At 38.3% G+C, this 21,338-nt stretch overlaps 1 protein-coding gene across 9 annotated transcripts in view; it reads right to left on the reverse strand.

The window, feature by feature from the left end:
- The window catches only part of PPFIBP1 (PPFIA binding protein 1), a 161,264-nt gene that overhangs the window by 28,543 nt on the left and 111,383 nt on the right, over positions 1 to 21,338 (reverse strand). For 6 of the 9 annotated variants that reach the window (XM_006086772.3, XM_023752320.1, XM_023752321.1 and 3 more), the window contains 8 exons: positions 16,738 to 16,824; positions 15,039 to 15,152; positions 14,033 to 14,164; positions 9,520 to 9,612; positions 7,415 to 7,529; positions 5,770 to 5,802; positions 4,242 to 4,303; positions 960 to 1,044 (listed from right to left, as the gene is read on the reverse strand). In XM_006086772.3, the coding sequence (XP_006086834.1) occupies positions 960 to 1,044; positions 4,242 to 4,303; positions 5,770 to 5,802; positions 7,415 to 7,529; positions 9,520 to 9,612; positions 14,033 to 14,164; positions 15,039 to 15,152; positions 16,738 to 16,824 (721 nt within the window). The remainder of the gene's footprint in view (positions 1 to 959; positions 1,045 to 4,241; positions 4,304 to 5,769; positions 5,803 to 7,414; positions 7,530 to 9,519; positions 9,613 to 14,032; positions 14,165 to 15,038; positions 15,153 to 16,737; positions 16,825 to 21,338) is intronic. The other 3 variants (XM_023752317.1, XM_023752322.1, XM_023752318.1) reach the window with 3 other exon arrangements.

Raw genomic sequence — 21,338 nt, forward strand, 5'->3', positions numbered from 1 at the left:
ACCCCATCTATGCATGGATAATAAACAAGAGAACTTTTAAAGTCCTTAACATTTTTGTTTGTTTTGAATGACTCCAAAAGTTTTTCCACATTTGAGGACAACAGATAAAGTAATAATAAATACAACAAACTGCATAACTATCTTTACTTAGATGTCTTACAGGGTTTGTGTGTGTGCGTTTTCTTTTAATTTAACATTTTCAAAACTGAACATGATGCCCCTTAACCATGCCAATGTTCCTTTTCTAGGTTTCTCTATCTTGGAAAATGGAACTATCATCCAGCCAGTTGCATTAATCAGAGGTCTTTCTTAATTCTATCTCTTCTTCATGCTCCTCCACTCATTCAACACATCAACACCAAAATATATTTCCAGTCAGTACCATCAGATCTTTCCACTTGGAATACTGCCACGGTCTCTTAAATAGCTTACCTTCCTTCCAACACTGCTCCCACCCACTATGGTCTATTTGTTACAAAGATCTTATCATTGACTTGTTAAGACCCTTCAGTGGATCCCTAGGGGACAAATAAGAGGGAAAACTCCCCACCTGTAGGATCTGGTTGGTACTCACCTCTAATAATCCTATCTCACTCTTTCTCCTAATCACTACCTTCCAGTTACACTGGTCTTTTACTTCTTAAACACACCAACTCCTCCCTAACCGCGCCCCCATCCCCACACAAAAAAGTTCTTGCATGTGCTATTGTACTCTCTTTCTGGAACGCTATCTAATGGACTCCTTAGAGAGGCTCTCCCGGCCAACCAATCTACAGTATGCTCTTTAGCCTATATGCTTTCAGGCAGAGAACAGATGCTGAACAATATCACTGAATGGATGAATGAGCTATCTAATTAGAGATAATGGTTATGTTTCATAAAAGAAATTGAGGCCAAATATAAAAGATTATGGCCACTTAAAAATCAAGTTAAGTAGAAAACATTTAGAGCTATAGTACCTTTTTTACCTTGGGCCAGTAACACCGTATCTTGCATTTTCTTGTACCTGTTCAGGCATTGTCGAAGATCTTCTATTTTCCGGTCCTATTAATAAAATAAATTACCATCTAATGCTATGATTTTAAAATGGTAAAAGTAATTGCAACACAAAGATAAGTAGACATGAGTTATTTACATTATTTACAGAATATTTCTAAACTTTAGTAAAACTAGTAATATCTAGAACATCTTTCCTACATATATCAGAGATATAGAAAAAGTACCTCTAAATTTAGAGATCCTATCACTCAGCTGCCATCTTTAAAAAACAAAAACAAAACAAGGTAGTAAGATACAAAAAAAAAAGAAAGAAAAAGAAAACAAGAAAAAAAAGTCAACTTTAATTACTTTCCTCTCTAACTTACATGCCAAGTCTTGAAAAACAGATCTACACCTGCTGTGTTTATCAGCTGTCATTCATGGCCACCTGGCTTTTCCCTTCTCAAAACATGCCTTTCAATTAGTCATCAGAGACCTATTTACTAAAAACAATGAACACTTTTATATTTTCTCTAATTTGAACTCTAGTTGGCACTTGATTGACTCCACTCTTCCCTTCCTCTTTTACTTTTCTTTCCACTCTTTCTTTTCTTCTATTTTGATTTCTTAATCCCTTGATGAGATAGATATTCCACTTCTATAACCCCGCTATTACCCAACCCAGCCAATAAAACAGAGCCTTACGGTTTTGTCCTTTACCCTCTTCTCTTTTCCCCATGCCCTAACTTGGTGGATTATAAGAGTGAGCTCTCTAGCTCCTCCCACACTGAGTGTGGGCTTGGCCATGTGACCCACTTTGGCAAATAAGATATCAATAAATGTGCTTTAAGCAAAGGCTTGAAAAGTATTTTAACTTTGGGGCTTGCCCTCTCCTGCTGCTCTAAGGCCACTATGTGTAGAAGCATAGGCTAGCTAGTCTCCTGGAAGATGAGAGACCATTTAGAGAAGAGATATCTCAGCTGGGCCAACCTAGACCAAGACTGGTCAATCAATAGACACATGAGTCACACCATCCTACACCACCCAGCCCTCTCCCAGACACTGGCTAACCATAGAGATCAGCTAAGCCAGACCAGACCAGAAGAACCACCTAGCTAACCCACTGAAGTATCAGAAAAATAATAAAAGTGATTTGTCACAGAGCCAAAGCTAATTAATACATTAACCATAGTTTAGTTCCCACCAATCCACAACTAATTATATATTTCTCCTAACATTGATGAGATTCACTCCCTACTAATATATAATTCTATACTAATCCTAAAATTTAGATTTATTTTCAACTTTCTATGAGAAATCTCCTTTTAGATGTCCCATGAACACATCAAATAGAATGTATCCAAAATGAATCTCATTATCTGCCCCTAGTACTTCAGCTTCGCTTGGATGCCCTTAACTTGTGGAGGGCACCATCATTTACCCCAATGATCAAACCAGAAACTCTAAAATCCAAAGATTTTTAAATTTTGTCAACCTGCAAATATATCTAAAATATCTTCCCCTCCTTACCACTTCACTGTCATTGCCCTACTTCAACCTCTCCATTTCTCATCTAGCTTAATTGTTCAATCTTTACTCTCCATCCCTTATTCCTGATACCAGAGTTAGCTTCCAAATGGCAATTTAATTATGTCACTGCCCAACACCTACAACCTAAGGTCCCAGATCATTAGCCTAGCATACAAGGTTGCCTATTATTCACCGTCGCTCTTTTGTTAGTCTTATACACCCTTCATCTATATTTCATGTTCCAGAACTTTCCCAGCGTGCACTGGGCTGTTTCAAGCCTTGATTTTGAAACATGGTTTCACTCATGGATGCTTTGCCTAGAAGCCTTCATTTTCCTGATGAGCAACTCTTGCTATTCTTCAGAATTTGTTCAAATATGTCTTCTGTGAAGCCTTCTGAAACTACCAAGAAGTTATGTCACTCTTGGTGCAGCTATAGCAGTTTGAGCATCCTGTGAGCCCTCATTCAACATTGGGAGTTTTGTTATTGTTGCATTTTGAGGGAGAAAAATTAAAACAAAATGAATTTTAGTGATTTTCTTTAAAAAAAAAAAAAAAGCTCTGCATGCAGCTTGCTAAGGACTTCTATTTTTATTCAATAGTAGGAAAGACTAGCCAAAAGAATCTATATATATCTGGTTGGGTGGGTAAGACAATGAGTTTATTTCCAAGGAGTAAAGAACAAATGAAGAGAATGAAAGGCAAAGATAAATCAACAAGTAAAACAGAGTAGGCAAGAATTAGAAAAAGAAACTTATGATCAATTAGAAAAAGTCCAAGAGAAAGTTTTTTGGCATGGCTTGATTTTCACTTTCTTGAAATTACTCTTTTCTTGGGAAAATGCCTCCTTGATCTATTCATTTAGGGCAGCGGTTCTCAACCTGTGGGTCGCGACCCCTTTGGCGGTCGAACGACCCTTTCACAGGGGTCACCTAAGACCATCCTGCATATCAGATATTTACGTTACGATTCATAACAGTAGCAACATTACAGTTATGAAGTAGCAACAAAAATAATTTTATGGTTGGGTCACAACATGAGGAACTGTATTTAAAGGGCCAGAAGTTTGAGAACCACTGATTTAGGGACACGAGAGGGGAGCAATTCTGATGACAGGAGCTGGACCCAGCTGCTGCTGCCTGCTGGCCGGAGGGTCAGGAAAGCCGTGAAGAAACGCATTTCTTTAGTAGAGTAACTGCATCCCTGCTCTTAGCAGGATGAAGTGGGGAGGAACAACCAGAAGAAATAAGCTTCTGGAGACATGGCATTGGGCCACCACAGCTAAAACAGAGCCTAGGGCCATATTGATTTCATGGTGCCTGGGCCTCTCTTTTCTGGTATCTCACTACTCAGGAGAACAGAGACAATCCCCAATGTGAAAGAGGTCAGCAGTATGAAGGAGAAAAAAGGGACATGACCACGAAGCTAAAGTTGTTTGGAGTTCATACATGAGCCCAGATTTGATAGCTCAAGCATTTTCTGAATTCATGCAGGGAGGAAAGAGAGAATTCTCAGTGGAGCCAGTGCTGCTGGTCTCCATTCCTATGCTCGGCCACAGTAACAAGTGTGACCCCCTGACAGTGGACACACTTGGGAAAGGAGAAGGCTTGCCCCTCAATGTCAGTAGTGCATAGGGTGTGTTCTTTCAAACTGCAATATCTCAAGAGAATGCACAGAATGATCAAAATGGTGCTATTACACATCTAAGTAAATATTTAAATTTCATCTAGATACCTTTTCTTCATTTGCTGCCATCAAAGACTCCACAGCCTTTTTCATTTTTTGTACTTCAATATCTGAAAATATCACAACATCAAATCAGAAGTCAGTTTAGTTAACGTGTGTGACAGTAATGAGAAGCTACTGACTCTTCAGATTGAAGTGTTTTAAGGTAAAAATGTTACTGATTTGTTTTATTTGTTTGTTTTTAAAAGGGCACATTTACCATACATATTGTCTTTTAGGGAAAATCTGAAAAATGAACACCTTCTATCTCTCCTGAATAGTCACAGGGTCAGTGAGAGCTAACTACCCTCTCTCAAAGCAACAACAAGATCTTCAAGAGAACAATGAAATGTCAGTGCTAACAATAAAAACACAGAGTTTTCAAAAAAGCAGTGGGCAAAAGCAATGAACAAAGTGCACACGACAAACGCAGACAAAATGATACTCAGTTATAACCGAGATGGAGACACAAATGGTAAGAGCCTGATGGAATGTGATATGTACACGAGTAGTCATGCTAAGCTGTAGGTTCCATACAGAAGGATATTAAGTACTTTGCTTCATCTATAAACCTCATTTCCAAATGCTATTTGAAAACATAAAGGCCAGAGTGAGACGAATGTAATTTCACTTAAAATTTGATATTCAAATACAAAAGCATGTTACTTTAATACTAAAAAGCAAATAGTCTAAAGATCAAAAGTCAACCTAGAATGAAATCACAAATTAAAAAATTTGAAACAGAGAAAAAAATATTCAGCTAAAATTTCCACCTTTTGTGAAAAAAACAAAACAAAACCACAACACAAACAAACAAAAAAAAAAAACCCGACTAAAGGTACTTTTAAAAACAGTGATGGATCGTTCAGTACTGATATAACTATTTTTGATTAAGGTATATTTTATAGGAATTGCTTTTCTTTTCTTTGCTTTTTTTTTTAAAGGCAAATTTCATTGACTTAAGAATTCAATGTCTGGAGGAGAGAGCCCTTTAAGATTTATTGTTATGCTGCCTTAAATAATCCAGGCTCCATGAAACATCCTGGGTTATTTAATGCAATTAAATAATGACACTCTTCGAAACACCAAGAGGGTGTATTTAAAAAACCTCCTAAAGTAGATCTCAATGAAAAAGTGGGCTACAAAACATTGAAAAGCAAAGTTCAAAACAATCTTTCAACTATGACAAACCTCAAAAACAGGTTTTCATAGGAGGGTAAACGTTATTTCCTTCTCTGACCCTGCATCTCCTGGACCCAGAGAAAATGCTTTCTCACCTCCACCACTCTGGGTGCCCTGCTGTGTCCTATGGAGCAAAAGGGCTGAATCAGATAAAATCTGCTAAGGGACCTTTTACTCCTCGTTTTTATTTTTTGTTTACCCTCTATTTTGTATGCTTCAAAGAAATGGAGAGCTTATCGATGAAGCAACTTCACATTTTTGGTGAGAGAAATGTTTTAAAAACACATGCAAAGAACAGTCCAAGTATTACTTTCGGTGAATGTAAAGGCTGATGGAAATACACCAAAAACCTTACTTTTGTCTTTGAGCTTCTTTTTAAAATTTTCATCTGTGCAGGAAAACCCATTGAATTGGAAGTTAGCATACATTACAACAGTAAATGATATTTTAAAAGCACTATTATTGTCTCCTTTTACCTAAAATAAAGAGACTCAACTCAAAAAGACTGAATATTAAGCACTATTTTGTGACGTCAGGACTGGTATTATACTACATAACGCTCTGTGTGCAGTTAAAAAGAGAATCTAATGTAATTAATCCAGAAGACCTAATGTTGTTACTACCTCTGTTATGTCAACTTTCTGAACCTTGACTTTCTCACCCTGAAATTGGGTCGATGGAGTACAGCGCTCCTTACACAGTGTGTGGTGAACAGCTGGTTAATGTTGCCTTGGTCGTTTTTCACATTTCCATTACAGCCCGATATTGGGCCTCCTGAACATGACCAGTACATTGCTTCTGTCACATTCAACTCACCACTCAAGTTCAATAACACTGAAGTGGCGTAGCTCCTGCTCCATGTGAGTCCACTGATCATGCAGTTAGATGTTATGTCAACACCATATTGCTGTGAAGTTTCTAACCACTTGCTCTCTGTCCCTATATGTCCTCGGTGGTGCACTGGTAGCAAGCAGTTCACAGACTGGCACCAGTCCTTGGACTGGACTTTGGGTAGCACTATTCTAACATACCCTTTATCTTAAAATCCTAAAAGCGTGACCTGTTTGTGAATGTCCTTTCCGAACATACAATTCCATTTTTCTGAATGTTTGATGCAATTCCATTTTTCTGAATGTTTGATGAGTTAAGTTTCCTGATGGATAGAGAACTGTGATACCTGTGACTTTACAGGTCATCTAATTCAAGCTCCTCATTGAATAGACAATAACGATACCAGTGTTCACATAACAGGTAAAAATGTACCAAAGCTATACTAAATGAAATTTGTTCTGTTTCCAACAAATCAGAAGTTGCTTTTGCCACAGTCATTTGTAATAACAAAGAGAGGTTAAATTTGATCTAGTGTCGTCAGATGTTACATGCATTTATGTTTCCAAATATAATTCAGAAAAACACATTGCATTCACAGTATTTTCTACCAAGTAGAAGCTACATTATTAAAAATTACAGTCCACATAATATCTAGGACAAACCTTCTCAATTATGAAAACAATTTTTGGATAAATTCATGCACTTTTCCAAAAAGAAATTAGCCTATTTTTTGCTTTCTTGAAGGTTAAGAAATTTTCATTGAGTTTTCCAAAGATAGAGCCTTTTCTTCTCTTCTCTCAACAGGGCAGACAAGGTTTCTAAATGTCTTTCTGTTGTCTCAAGTTCAGTTTAGAGGAAAATAGTCTTGGGACATCGTAATGGTTCCTTTTCTTGCAATTTGGACAAAAACTCTCTCCTGATGGTAATTTACAATTTAGTCATCTCAACGAAACACCCAGTAGGGTCCAGAACACCCAGTAGGGTCCAGAGCTGCCCTTCTCCAGCTGCAGACGAGGAAGCTCAGGGCTCCCTGGGGCCCTGGGCTAGATGGCTCCTGCTATTCTTTTCTTTGATGCTAAAACTACACATCAAATAACATCAGATTTTTTTTTCAGTTCTTAGAGGTTTTTAACAAAAGAAGATAACCAATATTAAATACATATTCCTACCTCGGTCAAAAATTTCTATCCCTTCTCCTTTCATCTTGCAAAACAATTTTTCTTGTAGCCTTTTCACTTCAGATTCTTTCTCTTCCAGTTGTTCTTTTAAAGATGCCAGTTCATCCTACAAATGATAATTCATTTAAAAAGAGTAGCTTATGAATAAAAAAGAATATTCAGAGAGTATGTTCTTAAGTCAATAATTAGTGATTTAGATGCAAAGATGCAAACTTCAGAAATCAGACAGTGGTGATGATAAACAAAAAGCAAGGCAATTATTAAAATCCAATTTATAATAATTATGGTATAATTATTTCAAGTTTCTTTGTGAACAAATTAAAAAAGAAATCTTTTAAAGCAGAGGTCCTCAAACTTTTTAAACAGGGGGCCAGTTCACTGTCCCTCAGACATTCCACACATGCGCACTGCGGGCCTGGGATGAGTCGGCTGCTAAGCAGGACAGGCAGCGGCAGCAAAAACACCCGGCGGGCCGCATGTGGCCCGCGGGCCGTAGTTTGAGGACCCCTGTTTTAAAGTGTAAGTAGGACTAATGTAGCCCTAAGGTGGTATATGTTATGTTAAATAAAAAATCTGACCAAGCTAATAAAAAAAAATAGATGCTTAGTATCGTAAAAGCAAAATAAAATGCAAATTGGGAGATAGATATTAAGACTTGCTTGACATTTATTCAGCATTTCAAGATGGCACTTAGGTTCCCTGGACAAGGTAGAGCCTAATTAGTGGGTAAAGTAGCAGGTGATGCACAACTTTAGCCAAATCTTGGGACTGAATATTTATCCTCATTACTAAGATAACAGAACAGAATCTCCTACAACAATGCAAAAAAAAAAAAAAAAAAGAAAGAAAAAAAAGATTTAGAAAACGGATTTTAATTCTTCTTTTGTAAAACTACATGACTATTAAGGGTGCCGTGTTCAATGTTCTACCTATTTACTAATGTTTTAACTTTCAGTTTCCTTTTGGTAAAGAGCTTTAGCAAATTCAGTTTTGCTGGCTGTATGTAACACCGAAAAAAATCCTAGGTGATGCTTATAAATGCACCTTTATTTTTAATTTTATATTCATAAAATAATTTCATTTTCAAACATTTTATTTTCAGTCTTTTCTAAAGATATGGATTACATTTAGTACTATGAGAAGGTGTAACTCTCCAATGAAGCTAAGAAGTTTTTACTTATGGAAGGAGTGAATATCAAGCACAAGAGATTTTCAGAAGCACTGGCAAGAAGTGCCACTGTTCTTACTGTGCTTATTCTCAGCAGTAATTTCCATTTGCTGCCATGATAGTTAACTGCCGAATACATTTACCTTCCAGAAAATCCCAAAGGAAAAAAGCAGTGTCTACTATTGGTACATAACAGAATTCTTTCACAGGTGAACTTGTTACAACTATTTTGCCAAGCCTGAATCTCATATAGCCTAAAGGAGTGAGAGTTCGTTTACAAACAAACATTTTCATTTACTTGTTTATTATTTTTTACTAATTATTTCATAGGTTTCTAAAAACAAATTAAGGATCACACTGTCCCTTTAATTAGCTTTAAACATATTTTTTAAAAAAAATAGGTGGCACACGGACAAAATAAATGCACACACCACTAAAAACACCATCACAGCAAAGCAACACAAGCCAGAAAGCAACAAGCCATGGACCCACATTCCCCAATGTCTACCGCACCTTCAGCGACTCCCATTTTTGTTCCATCCGCTGCTTTTCATACTGCATCTGACCCACCTTGATTTTCATGCTAGAAACTTTGGCCATTAAGGACTGGTAGAGAGACAGAGGAGTAAAAGAAAACTACAGATAGAAAGAGATAAGCTAAGTAACCAAGAAAACAGTATCAGTTTACACAGGAGGTTAGAGAATTAAGAGAAATGACAGGTAATATGTTCTATCAGATTAGCTAAGCCCTGGTTTTTATTCAGAATAGTGCTTAAATCAAGAAGGTCTCCAGCTCAGAGAAAAAGTTCACTTGTAAAATACCTTCTTTGTCATATACTGAGTAGAAAACATATTGCATCTATATTAATGATCATAGATAAGCAGTGGAGCCATTTGTTTAAAAATTGTTGTCATTGAGAAAACTTACTTTGGTTGATTTCAGCTTTTTTTCATACTGAAGCCTTTCACTGTCCATTTCACTGATTCTTAACCTCAAGTCATTGATCTCCTGCATCAGCCCCTGTCCCGAAAGAAACAGGGAAATACATTAGGAAAGTGGTAATACACTTCAACATACCGAAATGGCAGCTTGGGAATCTTAAATCCACAATCCCTTAGATCAGACAAATAAAAACAGTGTTCCTCCTTGAGAACTATCTTTCCACTTAAAATCCTGTTTTAAATTTCTAATTCTTCGGTCTTACAATGATGAGATCATGAAAATAAAGGTTACTAATGTTTATTAAGAGGCAGCTAATACCTTACTATCATTGATCAGATATTTCTAGACTAAAATTCACTCTATAAACTTTCACTTTTAAAATAAACCAGAGAAATTTTCTTTAGTAAAACCAATAGCTTTTTAGGGTATTTTCAGGGATATGCTGGATGCTTATAAAAATATTTTCATCATTTCTTCATTCGTCTATAAAGTACAGACCGTTCATCAGCCCATTTGGGAGTATGGAGTGAAATTTAAAACCTTTAAACCAAAGATTCTCAACCTGAGGATGGATGAGGGTCCTGTCATTTAAAAATATATTCAGTGTCATAATGGATTTTTATATTTGGAAAATAAAAAAGATAGCAATCCTAATGTTTTCATAATACAAATACAGTATAATCAGATACCTTTTCTACTGCCACCTTTATAAAAAACTTACATGCTTGTCAAATTTGGATAAATATTGTGAGAAATACTGATATACTTTTTTGTTCAGAGCCCAGAGAGTAGGACAATTAAATGAGAATGCTAAATAGCAACTCTTCCTTCCCCCCCAAACAAAGGGCTCAAATACTCTGTGAAGGAGATTATTTTTTTACTACAAGCCACAAAGGCCCCGCCTATAGTTAACATATTTTTGTTCCTCTCTTTTACGAGACATTTATTCCTGAGCCACAAATTCATGGATGACAGAACAGAATTATACAAGAATGCCATACAAAAAAATAGCCCAGCCTTTGTGGCTCAGTTGGTTGAGCATCGTCCCATGCACCAGGAGGTCACAGGTTTGATTCCTGGTCAGGGCACAGGCCTGGGTTGTGGGCTTGATCCCCAGTGGGGGTGTGCAGGAGGCAGCTGATTGGTGTTTCTCTCTCACAGATGTTTCCATCTCTCTCTCCCTCTCCTTCCTCTCTCTGAAATCAATAAAAAAAAATAGAACAATGCTATAAGAAGGAAAACTTAGTTAACGAGGAATTACTCTAAACTTTTAAGTATAACCTCACAAAGGCTAGGAAAAAGTGTATTTTCTGGAAAATACACTTTCCAGAAAACTCACAGGCTTTTAAATTGTTCCTATTTTAAAGCATTTCTTGTAAAATGGGGAAAAGTATTACCCAGCATTATCATATAATAATTACTTATTAATACAATGTTTCAATAAAAGGGTGTCTATTTTCTCCTTTTGTGGATGAAGTCAAGAACTATTTGATAACATTTAATAACATTTTAGTTTGTGATTCCTAATCTATAAACTCAGAATTCAAGTTCAGAAAAAAGTCAGTTTCTCCCATTTATTATCTCCCATTTATCAATCCTCCTTGCATAATATGAGTTCTCAGTGATATTCCCTCATCGATCTGGTCTGTTTAATATATATATTTACCCACTTTTATCATTGTGAAGAAACAGCTTTGAATTCCTGTTAGGTTTTGTATGCATTTACCACTTCATTTAGAAATGTCAGCAATTTGAAAAGAAGAAGAAACAATGGAAGAAAATTGAATTATAAACTGAGACCATTTTTCTATTGAGAACAAATAAACACAAAACTACCCAATTATCCTTTGTGGCAACACTGGCCATATATCTTCCCATGATAACTCAAGCTGGAAAATCTGAAATTAGCTCCTTAATATGAAACTTTAGAAAGTGATATACAAATGATTTCCAACTAATATCTTATCAGAAGTTCAGTCCTTTTTAAGAAGAAAATCCCTGTTACCTTCCTCTTTTCCCTTCTAAAGAACTCCTTTGGACTTCCACAAAAATTCAGTTTCTGACATCTGTGCTGTTACCAGAAGGGGGCAGTGTGGAACGATGTTAACCATCTGTCAGCAATTCCTGCGACAGGCACATCCTCAATCTTCAAGGTTTTAGGACTTTTACCCCCAGTCTGTGGAAGTACCTCTACTTCTTTCCCTTTCCAATATATTCTTAGAACTTCATCCCCAAGTAATCCAAACTTCTAAGACAAAGTTAAAGAATTTTGGATTCCTGAAACAGCCAGGGAAACATTTTATTTTTATCAAGGGAACAGTAATAGGGAAACGAGCACAGTCAATTCAGTTTTAATTTTGAAGACTATTTTAATTATGTTCATATATAACAAAGCTTATCAAACATCCCATAATCTCTGGGAATGTTCACCCTATATTTTAACAATAGTGTTAAATATTTATTGAAAAATTTCAGGGATCGAGTTTCCTGGAAGTTGATGACAGGATCACTTCGCACACGATTGAGAATGCAGCACCGGGGGGAAAGTTTTATAAAAATGCAGACGCACTCAAGAGATGTAAGTACTGCTCTGGGGTCTTACCAAAAAATCATACAACATCTACTTCAAGTTAGTCCTGATGTTTCGTTAACATTTCGTATCCAAATTACCCAGTCACACAGGTTAAGACATCCCGTAAACGCTGTGTATGTAACATAGAAGGCCATCTCTCGATCCCCAAACAGTGTCACTTCTTCCCCTGCAGCAGGGTTAGCTCCATGCCATGCCACCTGCGGACTGAATTCTACTATTGTGTTATGAATGGCAGGAGGAAAACTGTTTCTTTTTTTAAAAAAGCACAAGAGCAACATTACAGAAATTGGGTAACTTCCTAAGTTCTAAGAGCCCGTCTCAATCAAATGAGAAACATGCTCATACAGGTGATTGACAAAAAGCTCTACGGATAAGACAAGCACCAAGTTAGGGATTTCCTTTTGTTCCCGAGGAAGTAATACGTGTGACAAGACTTCCCATCATAGTTAGACCTTTGACAGACATTTTGCTTTTGAAAAAGGCAATGAAGCAAACCTCATTCAATTCAAATCTATGAAGGGCTTTCATACAGTGATTAATATATGTATTATGTAGTACCTCATATCATGATGGCATTTAGTTGGTATGAAATAAATGTTTAAAATGAAGATGGGGGAGGGGGACTCCTCTCTCCTCCTTGGTACCCTTTTAATAATCCAGTATGACATCTCTCCATACCCCAACTGAGGAAACAAAATAGAGGAAAAAGAAGAGCTGGCCCTAGCAGAGAAGGACTTTCCACAGCCTTTAATATTTCTTTTCAAATTAATAAATTTCAAATGGATATGCCTTCCTCCCCAACAAAGCAATAAGCAAATAAATAAATTAGAAGACCTGGATTAACAATAAAATGGCACAAATGAGTATGTTTGGCCACAAAAATGGGTACTTCAAGTAGTAAAATCTACCCTGAATTTCACAAAAGAATAGTGAACTTTACTTCACTGGAATGATTTATGTGTGGAATAGACCAAAAGTAGAAGGCCAAATTAAATGACCTCTAAAGAGCTGTGATTTTTATGATTATATAATGAAAGCATGTCTTCTATATATACACTTAAAAATCTTATTATATAATAATCAGTGTGCCTAAATAATAGCTAAATAAACAGTAAAATCATACACTTAAACCCATAATTTCCACAATGAAAAAAACCAGTACAAATGGACAGAGAATGGACAGACAAACAGAAAGATATAAGCCCCGAAAGCCTAAAGTCACAAGTACTTCTAAAGGCTAATGAAAGGATTACTATTTCATATCAAAAGTCTAAAAACAGCCCGGCCAGCGTGGTTCAGTGGCTGAGTGTTGACCTATGAACCAGGAGGTCATAGTTCCATTCCCAGTCAGGGCACATGCCTGGGTTGCGGGCTCGATCTCCAGTGTGGGGCATGCAGGAGGCAGCTGACCAATGATTCTCTCTCATCATTGATGTTTCTCTGTCTCTTTCCCTCTCCCTTCCTCTCTGAAATCAGTAACAATATGTTTTTTAAAATGTCTGAAAATAAAAACTGCCATTAGCATTTAATGATAAAAAATCAACTTAATTAAAGATTATTCTTAAAAAGAAGCATAGATTGATCCACCAATGAACTCATATGCGTATATGCATAACCCAAGGACACACAGGCAGTGGGTGGTGAAGGTTTTCGGGGAGGGGGGGCGGGGAAGAGGACAATGAGAGGAAAAAGGGACATATGTAATACCTTCAACAATTAAGATTAAAAAAAGAAAAGCAACGTAGATGAATGAGGGCACATGTAATTAACTGCCTCTCCCTCACACCTCCAAGGAATTTCAACTTGCTCTAGGAATATGTGTGTGATATATACATATATACGCATATGTATGTATATGTACGCACATGTATGTATATGTACGTAAAGAGAGAGGGTGCTGCTTACCTCTGTGTCTCTGAACCTGTCTTCATAATCCAATCTGTCTTTCTCGACAGCCGTCAGCTTTAACTTCAAGTTAGATATCTCGGCCATCAGATCCAGCTTCTGAGTTTCCAAGGATGTCCTACTCAGAAGCTCCTATTAGAATTTAAGAGATACATTAAAAAGTTGTTTCATTACAAGCAGCCACATGTGGACGTGTCTCACTCTTGCCTGCAAAGCAGTAACTGTCAAATAGAGGATTTGATGAGTACTTACTAAGTAGATACAATTTAGTTAACCTTCATTGAGCAGCACTAAACACGTCTGCTTATTGGGGAGATAAATTACGTAGATACACACATATATAAACCTTATATACAGTATGAAGCCTGATAACACTGATGATGATGATGATGATGTTATGTGTGCCATGTGCTAGGCACTGTTCTGACATGTACTTAGTGGTCTGAGCCTCAAAACAACCTTATGAGGTAGAAAGTCATGAGGATAATGCATGATGAGGAACTCAACAGATGAGGAAGCTGAGGAACAGAGAGGTTAAAAATTTGCCCAAAGTCACACAGCATGGAAATGGCAGAGCAGGGACTCAAAACTAAGCAGCCTTGCTCCAGTGTGTATTCTACCCATTATATTATAGGTCCTCTCATATATGAACATCATGTATGTCTGGGTACAAATTTTTTCTAATAAAGGCCATATGTGGTATTTATCTTTTTTCTTAATCACATAAATATGCTCATGGTTGGGAGTTAGGAAACCATATGAAAGCATAAGGAAGATAATTAAAATTACCTGTAATTCTAGTAATATTTTATTTCAGATTCTAGTTACATGAGCACATTTTTATTGTGTGTATGTATTTTAAGAGCCTGCTACCCTAGGTTTTTACTTAAAATATGCCAGTGTAAGTGAACTACGAAATGTACTGCTCCATCAGAGCAAACGCAACAATGGAACATCTCAAACAATTCAGCAGGAAAATCCCGCTGGGGGCCAGCTTCGTACACACCTGCTGCAGCATTTCCTCTGTGGCGTTCAACTTCTCTCTGTGCTCTTCAAGACAAAACTCCAAATCTCGAATCTTCTCTCCCTGCGCCTCCACCTGGTCTGTCAACACACTTACCTGTATTTAGAGCAAAACATCTCAATGGATTAGGAAGAATTTGGGTCCCACTGCAAACTTTATTTCTCTAAATAGAACAAAAACTGGAATGCTGTCACCACCCGAGAATTAATGACAGCAGCCCTTCACACTCCTCTATATGTAGCCCTTCACACTCCTCTATATGTGGTGCTTGTTGACCTGAGGACTCCTATTCAATACTTAAGAAAGGTCGGGCTCACCGGGGGTGTACAATGCTTTATAGGTTAAAACCATTTCAACCATTTATGAGAGGGAGCACGCACACAGATCAGCATTTAGGGGTGTTGGGGTGAGCTGAGGGTAGGAGGTAGTATTAGAGATTAAGTGAGAAAATGGAGTTAACTTTTGGAGGAGAGTTATCAAGGACTATTCAAGTTTGATACTTTAGGAGGAATAAAGAAAATAAACCAGAGAATTCAAATTCCATGAGATCTTTCATGATCACATTATCCACATGTTTTCAAAGCCAGGAGGAGCCATCGGGTTAGTCCTTCATCCTCAGTGCTTACTGCAAACTCACCGTTTCCCCACAATGAGCACCAACCTAGTAAACACACTAGGCTGCTAAAAGTATTTGTCAACTATTTAAAACAACATGGATGGACTTAGAGGGCATTATACCAAGCGAGGTAAGTCAGAGAAAGACAAAATATGATTTGATTTCACTTATATGTAGAATCTATCAAAACAAAACAGGAACAAACTCATAGGTACAGAGAACAAACTCATAGTTGCCAGAGGGGAGAAAGGTTAAGGGGATGAGTGAAAAGGTGAAGGGGATTACAATTTTTCGTTATAAAACAGATCAATCACGGACTGCAAATGTACAGCATAGGGAATATAGTCAGTGATACAGTAATAACACTGTATGGTAACAGATGGTTACTGGACATCGTAGTGATCACTTCATAAGTGTATAAATATTGAATCATTATGTTGTACACCTGACACTAATATAATATTGTATGTCAACTATACTTTAATAATATATATATATATATATATATATATATATATATGGAAAAAATAACATTCTGAACAAGAAAACTCAAATTTAGCCTACAAATAGGACTTCACCACTCACTTTGTTTGGCCCATGGTATCATTTTTTAAAACTGAAATAATAAATATACATAAATATATAAATATTAAATATATACTCAGAAGTACTTATTCAGAGTCCATGTTATGTATATACAGTATATATGTGTGTGTGTGCATATATACATATATATATATATATATATATATATATATATATATATAGTATCAAACCAGAATTTCTAGTATATATTAAAAAATCAGATCAGATGACTGTGCTGGTCATCAGACTGGCCCTGGAAGGGTGTGTTGGTGTGTTGGATTAAGGGCTGCTCATGCTAGACAGGGTATGCACACCCTGGTTCTGCCACAGTCCTCACCGCTCCCTACTGAGTACAGATGGCCTGCAGCATTTACCAGTACTTAGCAATCTGGCTCCTGTAAGCGCCTGAATTTGCCATCCCAGTTTTAAATGTTTGTAAATATGTCATGAGGAACGAACAGCATTTAAAAAATCACTTGCCTGAAGGACGAGGGATTCTTTATCATTTTCCAACCGCGCTAGCCTTTCTTGGTACACATCTCCGTTCCCGGGTAGGTGTCCATTTGTCTGAAAAGGAAGTAACTAGGGTGAGTCTGGCCCTCTTTCCGTTTGAACTGCTGTGGGTAAATAAAAAATTTGCATCTGTCTTTAATTCAAGGAACCTGAACTGAATTTAGCACAGCTGTGATTGACAGCCATGAATAGAAAATACAAGAATAAAACTTGGTTCATTGACCTCAAAATAGGTAAGATAGGCACGTTAGGCATGTTTTTACCAAACCACACAACTTCTCATCAAGCAGAAAATAATGATCTAAAAGGAACAGTGGCTAAAAGGAACATTCACTGTCAAGTGGGGGCACACCTGGGGCACACGAAGCTTTGCGAGTGTGTGGTCGGGCATCAAACTTCTATTTCCCCCGCATGCTCAATGCCATAATTCTGAGTGGAGACAGTGGGAGTGACCTGGGATGCCCTCTCCTTCCTCCCTTCTCCCCGCTAAGTCCCAAATGCAGGACTGCACATGCCTCCCCTTAAATGGGAGACAACAGGGGTAACTTACAGGCTTCTTCCTGCTACTCAAGTCTCCAAATCACAGGGCAAACCTCTCCTTCCTCTTTGAAGCCTTTCTCTCTCCCCCAGAACCTAAACTCTCAGTATGTAAGACACTACCACACCCCCCCACACCCCCCTGTCCCCAGCAGCCCTGACCAGCCGAGCTCACTGGAGATTTAGCATTTTCCTTCCTGAATTCCCTAACTTCTCGCGAGCTTGCTTGTTCATATAACGCTATGCAAGCTCCAGGGCAGAGCCTATACAAGGCATCATGTTGTAACCTCCATAGCACCTGGCCCAGGGCCAGCGGTTCTCAACCTGTGGGTCGAGACCCCTTTGGCGGTCGAACGACCCTTTCACAGGGGTCGCCTAAGACCATCCTCATATCAGATATTTACGTTATGATTCATAACAGCAGCAACATTACAGTTATGAAGTAGCAACGAAAATACTTTTATGGTTGGGTCACAACATGAGGAACTAACTGTATTTAAAGGGCCAGAAGGTGGAGAACCACTGGCTTAGACCACTGCTCATTCTTTTTTCTCCCTGCAAACCCCTCCCCGCCACTTTTTTTAAAAATATATTTTTATTGATTTCAGAGAGGAAGAGAGAGGGAGAGAGAGATAGAAACTGATTGGCTGCCTCCTGCATGCCCCACACTGGGGATGGAGCCCGCAACCCAGGCATGTGCCCTTGGCCGGAATCAAACCTGGGACCCTTCAGTCCGTAGGCTGACACTCTATCCACTGAGCCAAACAGGCTAGGGCCCTCCCCACGCTCTTTATCAGACCTGGGCATATTCCTGCATGGTCTACATGCTAAAGTACGGATTGGGAGAGCAAGTGAGGTTTTTTTTCTCAATCATCTTACAGATGCAAGCCTTTACGGAAACACATGAAAAGGCTGACAGAGAGCAGACAACATAAAAATGTCATTTTGAAACATAGTCGTGTATGTGCTATGTCCCTTGTTATCTCACTTACACAGTTCACAGCCATATAATATGTAATCCCAATAGAATGTCCTAGTTCCTCTTTCAAATACAACAGAAATAAAAGCCAGTGGAGTCCAAAATGGTTAGACGAAGCCATCCAGAGTTCAATCAAAACAGCAAATAACAACTTCCGAGTTACAACCAGAGTAGATATAAACTGTACCTCCTTACCACCCAGCTCCTATCTGATGTGACATCTATTATTTTTCCAGAATTAACTGGTAGTCATGCAGTTTCCAGTATAAATTCTGGGAATAACTCAAGTTATAGGTTGAAAAAAAACACACAACACAAAAAGGAGCTTTAACAAAAAAGAAAATTTTAGGATATTTCTTCTAAAAACTATGCACACTGGATACACTTCCCATGAGGCCACACACAAAAAATCAGAAACAAATTTAGTAAGTGTGCGATGTATATTTAGAATTAATAAAATGTTTAATTTAACATCAGCTGCTTGGTCACATACCTGCACCATCACCTCAGCATAATTCTGTTCATGTTGTAAACTGAAGTGCCCAGAATTAAGTGACAAGTATTATGAGGAGCCTGATGGAGGGGCCTGGACGACTTCCATCCCTGGGGACTACCATGAAGTGAAATTTATGTAGCTTCCCGAGGACAGCTTTTTGGAAAAAAGCCAGGATGCATCATGCATGTTCTCCATCTAAGCAAGTGCTGAGATGGGCCCACCACAGCTTTAAATCCTCATTTTAATTAAGGATATTAGCAGGCACCTGCTTTTCGATTCCCACACAGGCAATGTTTTATAAATAAATACATTTAATTAAGTAGGGAAAAAAGCTTTCTGCTCAGGGAGGGTACAAAGCAAAAGTCGTCTTCCTTCTGCCTGAAGAAAATTACAGCACGATTACAAGTATTTCATAGCAAGTTCTAGAAGTGTTTTATGAAGCTACTGCATATGATATGGAAATAGAAAATGTTCCAAAACCAGTCCTACAGAATTATCCTAAGAGAACAACAAATACTAAAAATTGGCTCACAATGAGAATGCTCACGTGTCTCAACACTATTAATATTTACAAGCGCTCATAACGCCCAGGGGGATATTAGTTTTTTAAAAAAAAAACATGAAAAGTTAGCCTGGCTGGTGTGGCTCAGTGGTTGAGTGTCGACCTATGAACCAGGAGGTCAGGGCCCATATCCCAGTTGCAGACTCAATCCCTGGTAGGGAGTGTGCAGGAGGCAGCTTGTTAGCTGATCAATGGTTCTCTTTCATCACTGATGCTTCTATCTCTCTCTCCCTTTCCCTTCCTCTCTGAAATCAATAAAAATATATTTAAAAAACAAAAACACAAACACACGAAAAGTCACTATAGGAACATTAAGCCAAAGTTAAGAGCTACCACTGGACTAGTTATATACTTTTAAAACACTGTGTTGACTTACTCAAGTAGGTCAAGGTCTCTCCTAGTCACACCCTTATTTATATTTCTCCCAATTTTGTTACCTTTGCCTTAAAAATGTTAGAGAGAGATAAATTCCATTAGGCAAATACCCTGCTGCCTCTGTTCTTTTTCCAACTCCTGTGCTCCACCTACCAGACCACTCAAAACCTCCCCGAACACAGAATGCTCTCTCACACACTGACTGTCTCCCTTCTGCATGGACCGTATTTCCCACCCTTTCTTCCTCTTTCCTCCTCCCTTATGGTCCACCTCCCCTGGGGCTTGCTGTGTGAAGTCTTCCTCGCATTACGTGCTCACTCACGTGCCAGTTACAGCATCTGGATGTATCTCCATTTCAGCAGGCGTCACACGAATGGACTAGGCTAGAGCTGGCTACATGTGTGTCTCTCTGCCAGCACACTTTTTTTAAGTGCTTAAGAGTTTAATAACCCAGGCCAATGTTCTAAATGGTTTACATAGATTATCTCCTCTCATCCTCATAACCCTATTAGGTACACAGATTTCACAATGTAGTGGTCTGACTCCAAATCCTACACTCTGAACTATGCAGTACTGTAAGATAGAGGTTTTATAATCTAGTTTTTACGTCAACACTGTGTAGTTTTATTATGAATATATTCTTTCATTCCATTTGCTATCTTTTAAAGTTTTTATTTTTTTTATTTTCAATTACAGTTTACGTTCAGCTTTATTCTGTATTAATTGCAGATGTACAGCATACTGGTTAGAAAATCATGTACTCGACACCAATACACTCTTGATTTCATGATTCTAGTTTTTAAAATTCAGTATCGAGAGGGGAAAAGGAAGGCTCCGTCCACTAAAGCTCCTTTAATTAAACATTATCCCTAGCTACCAAAAGGAGTACCTAACACCAGGGTCTCTCGTGTCCTAATCAGTACTAGATCTCCACCACTGCATGCAATCATTTATTGCCTGCTCTCCACTAAACACTGTACTAGGAGGGGAGATGGAGATAAGACTTGAATCCTTCAACCATGAATATCGCCGTCACATTTCATTTGTGACCAACCCGATAAAGCATCTCCTGCTCTGCTGTCCAGAGTCAGAGGACAGGACAGCAACGGTGGAAATCAAGCCCCAGGCAGAGGCCCTGCTCTGCCCCTGTCCTCTCCCGGAGGGCAGTGAGGCTCTACCCTGGTGCTGTAAATCATCGCCTCCGGGCAACAAACGCTGCCTTCGGGCCAGTGGAGCATCCCTTCCAAGTGCGAGGGCCCCTGTGTACCACAGCACCTCCGACTGGGTCAGTCTTGCATACGGCCCGCTTATTTTCCCCTCCTCCATTTCTCATGCAGTTCAAAAGAGGAAATAACATGGCAGGGCAATAAGGACTCTTCATTTCCCCCACTTTTACTCTACGTATCTCCCGGGTTATGATGCCTGGTCTGAAGTTCTTACCATCAGCATTTTTACTTGCTCTGTTGAAAATTGCATTTTTGTACTTTCTGCAGATTTTGAGATTGCCTCATAACTAAAACTGCCAAATAACCAGACACTTTGGGGACTTCTTGACCTGATCCAGGTCAGGAAACTCTCAGCTTCATTTATTGAAAAAAAGGCACTAGAGCAACTCGTCA

Source organism: Myotis lucifugus, unplaced genomic scaffold (assembly GCF_000147115.1).
Source record: "Myotis lucifugus unplaced genomic scaffold, Myoluc2.0 scaffold_30, whole genome shotgun sequence".
Lineage (NCBI taxonomy): Eukaryota > Metazoa > Chordata > Mammalia > Chiroptera > Vespertilionidae > Myotis > Myotis lucifugus.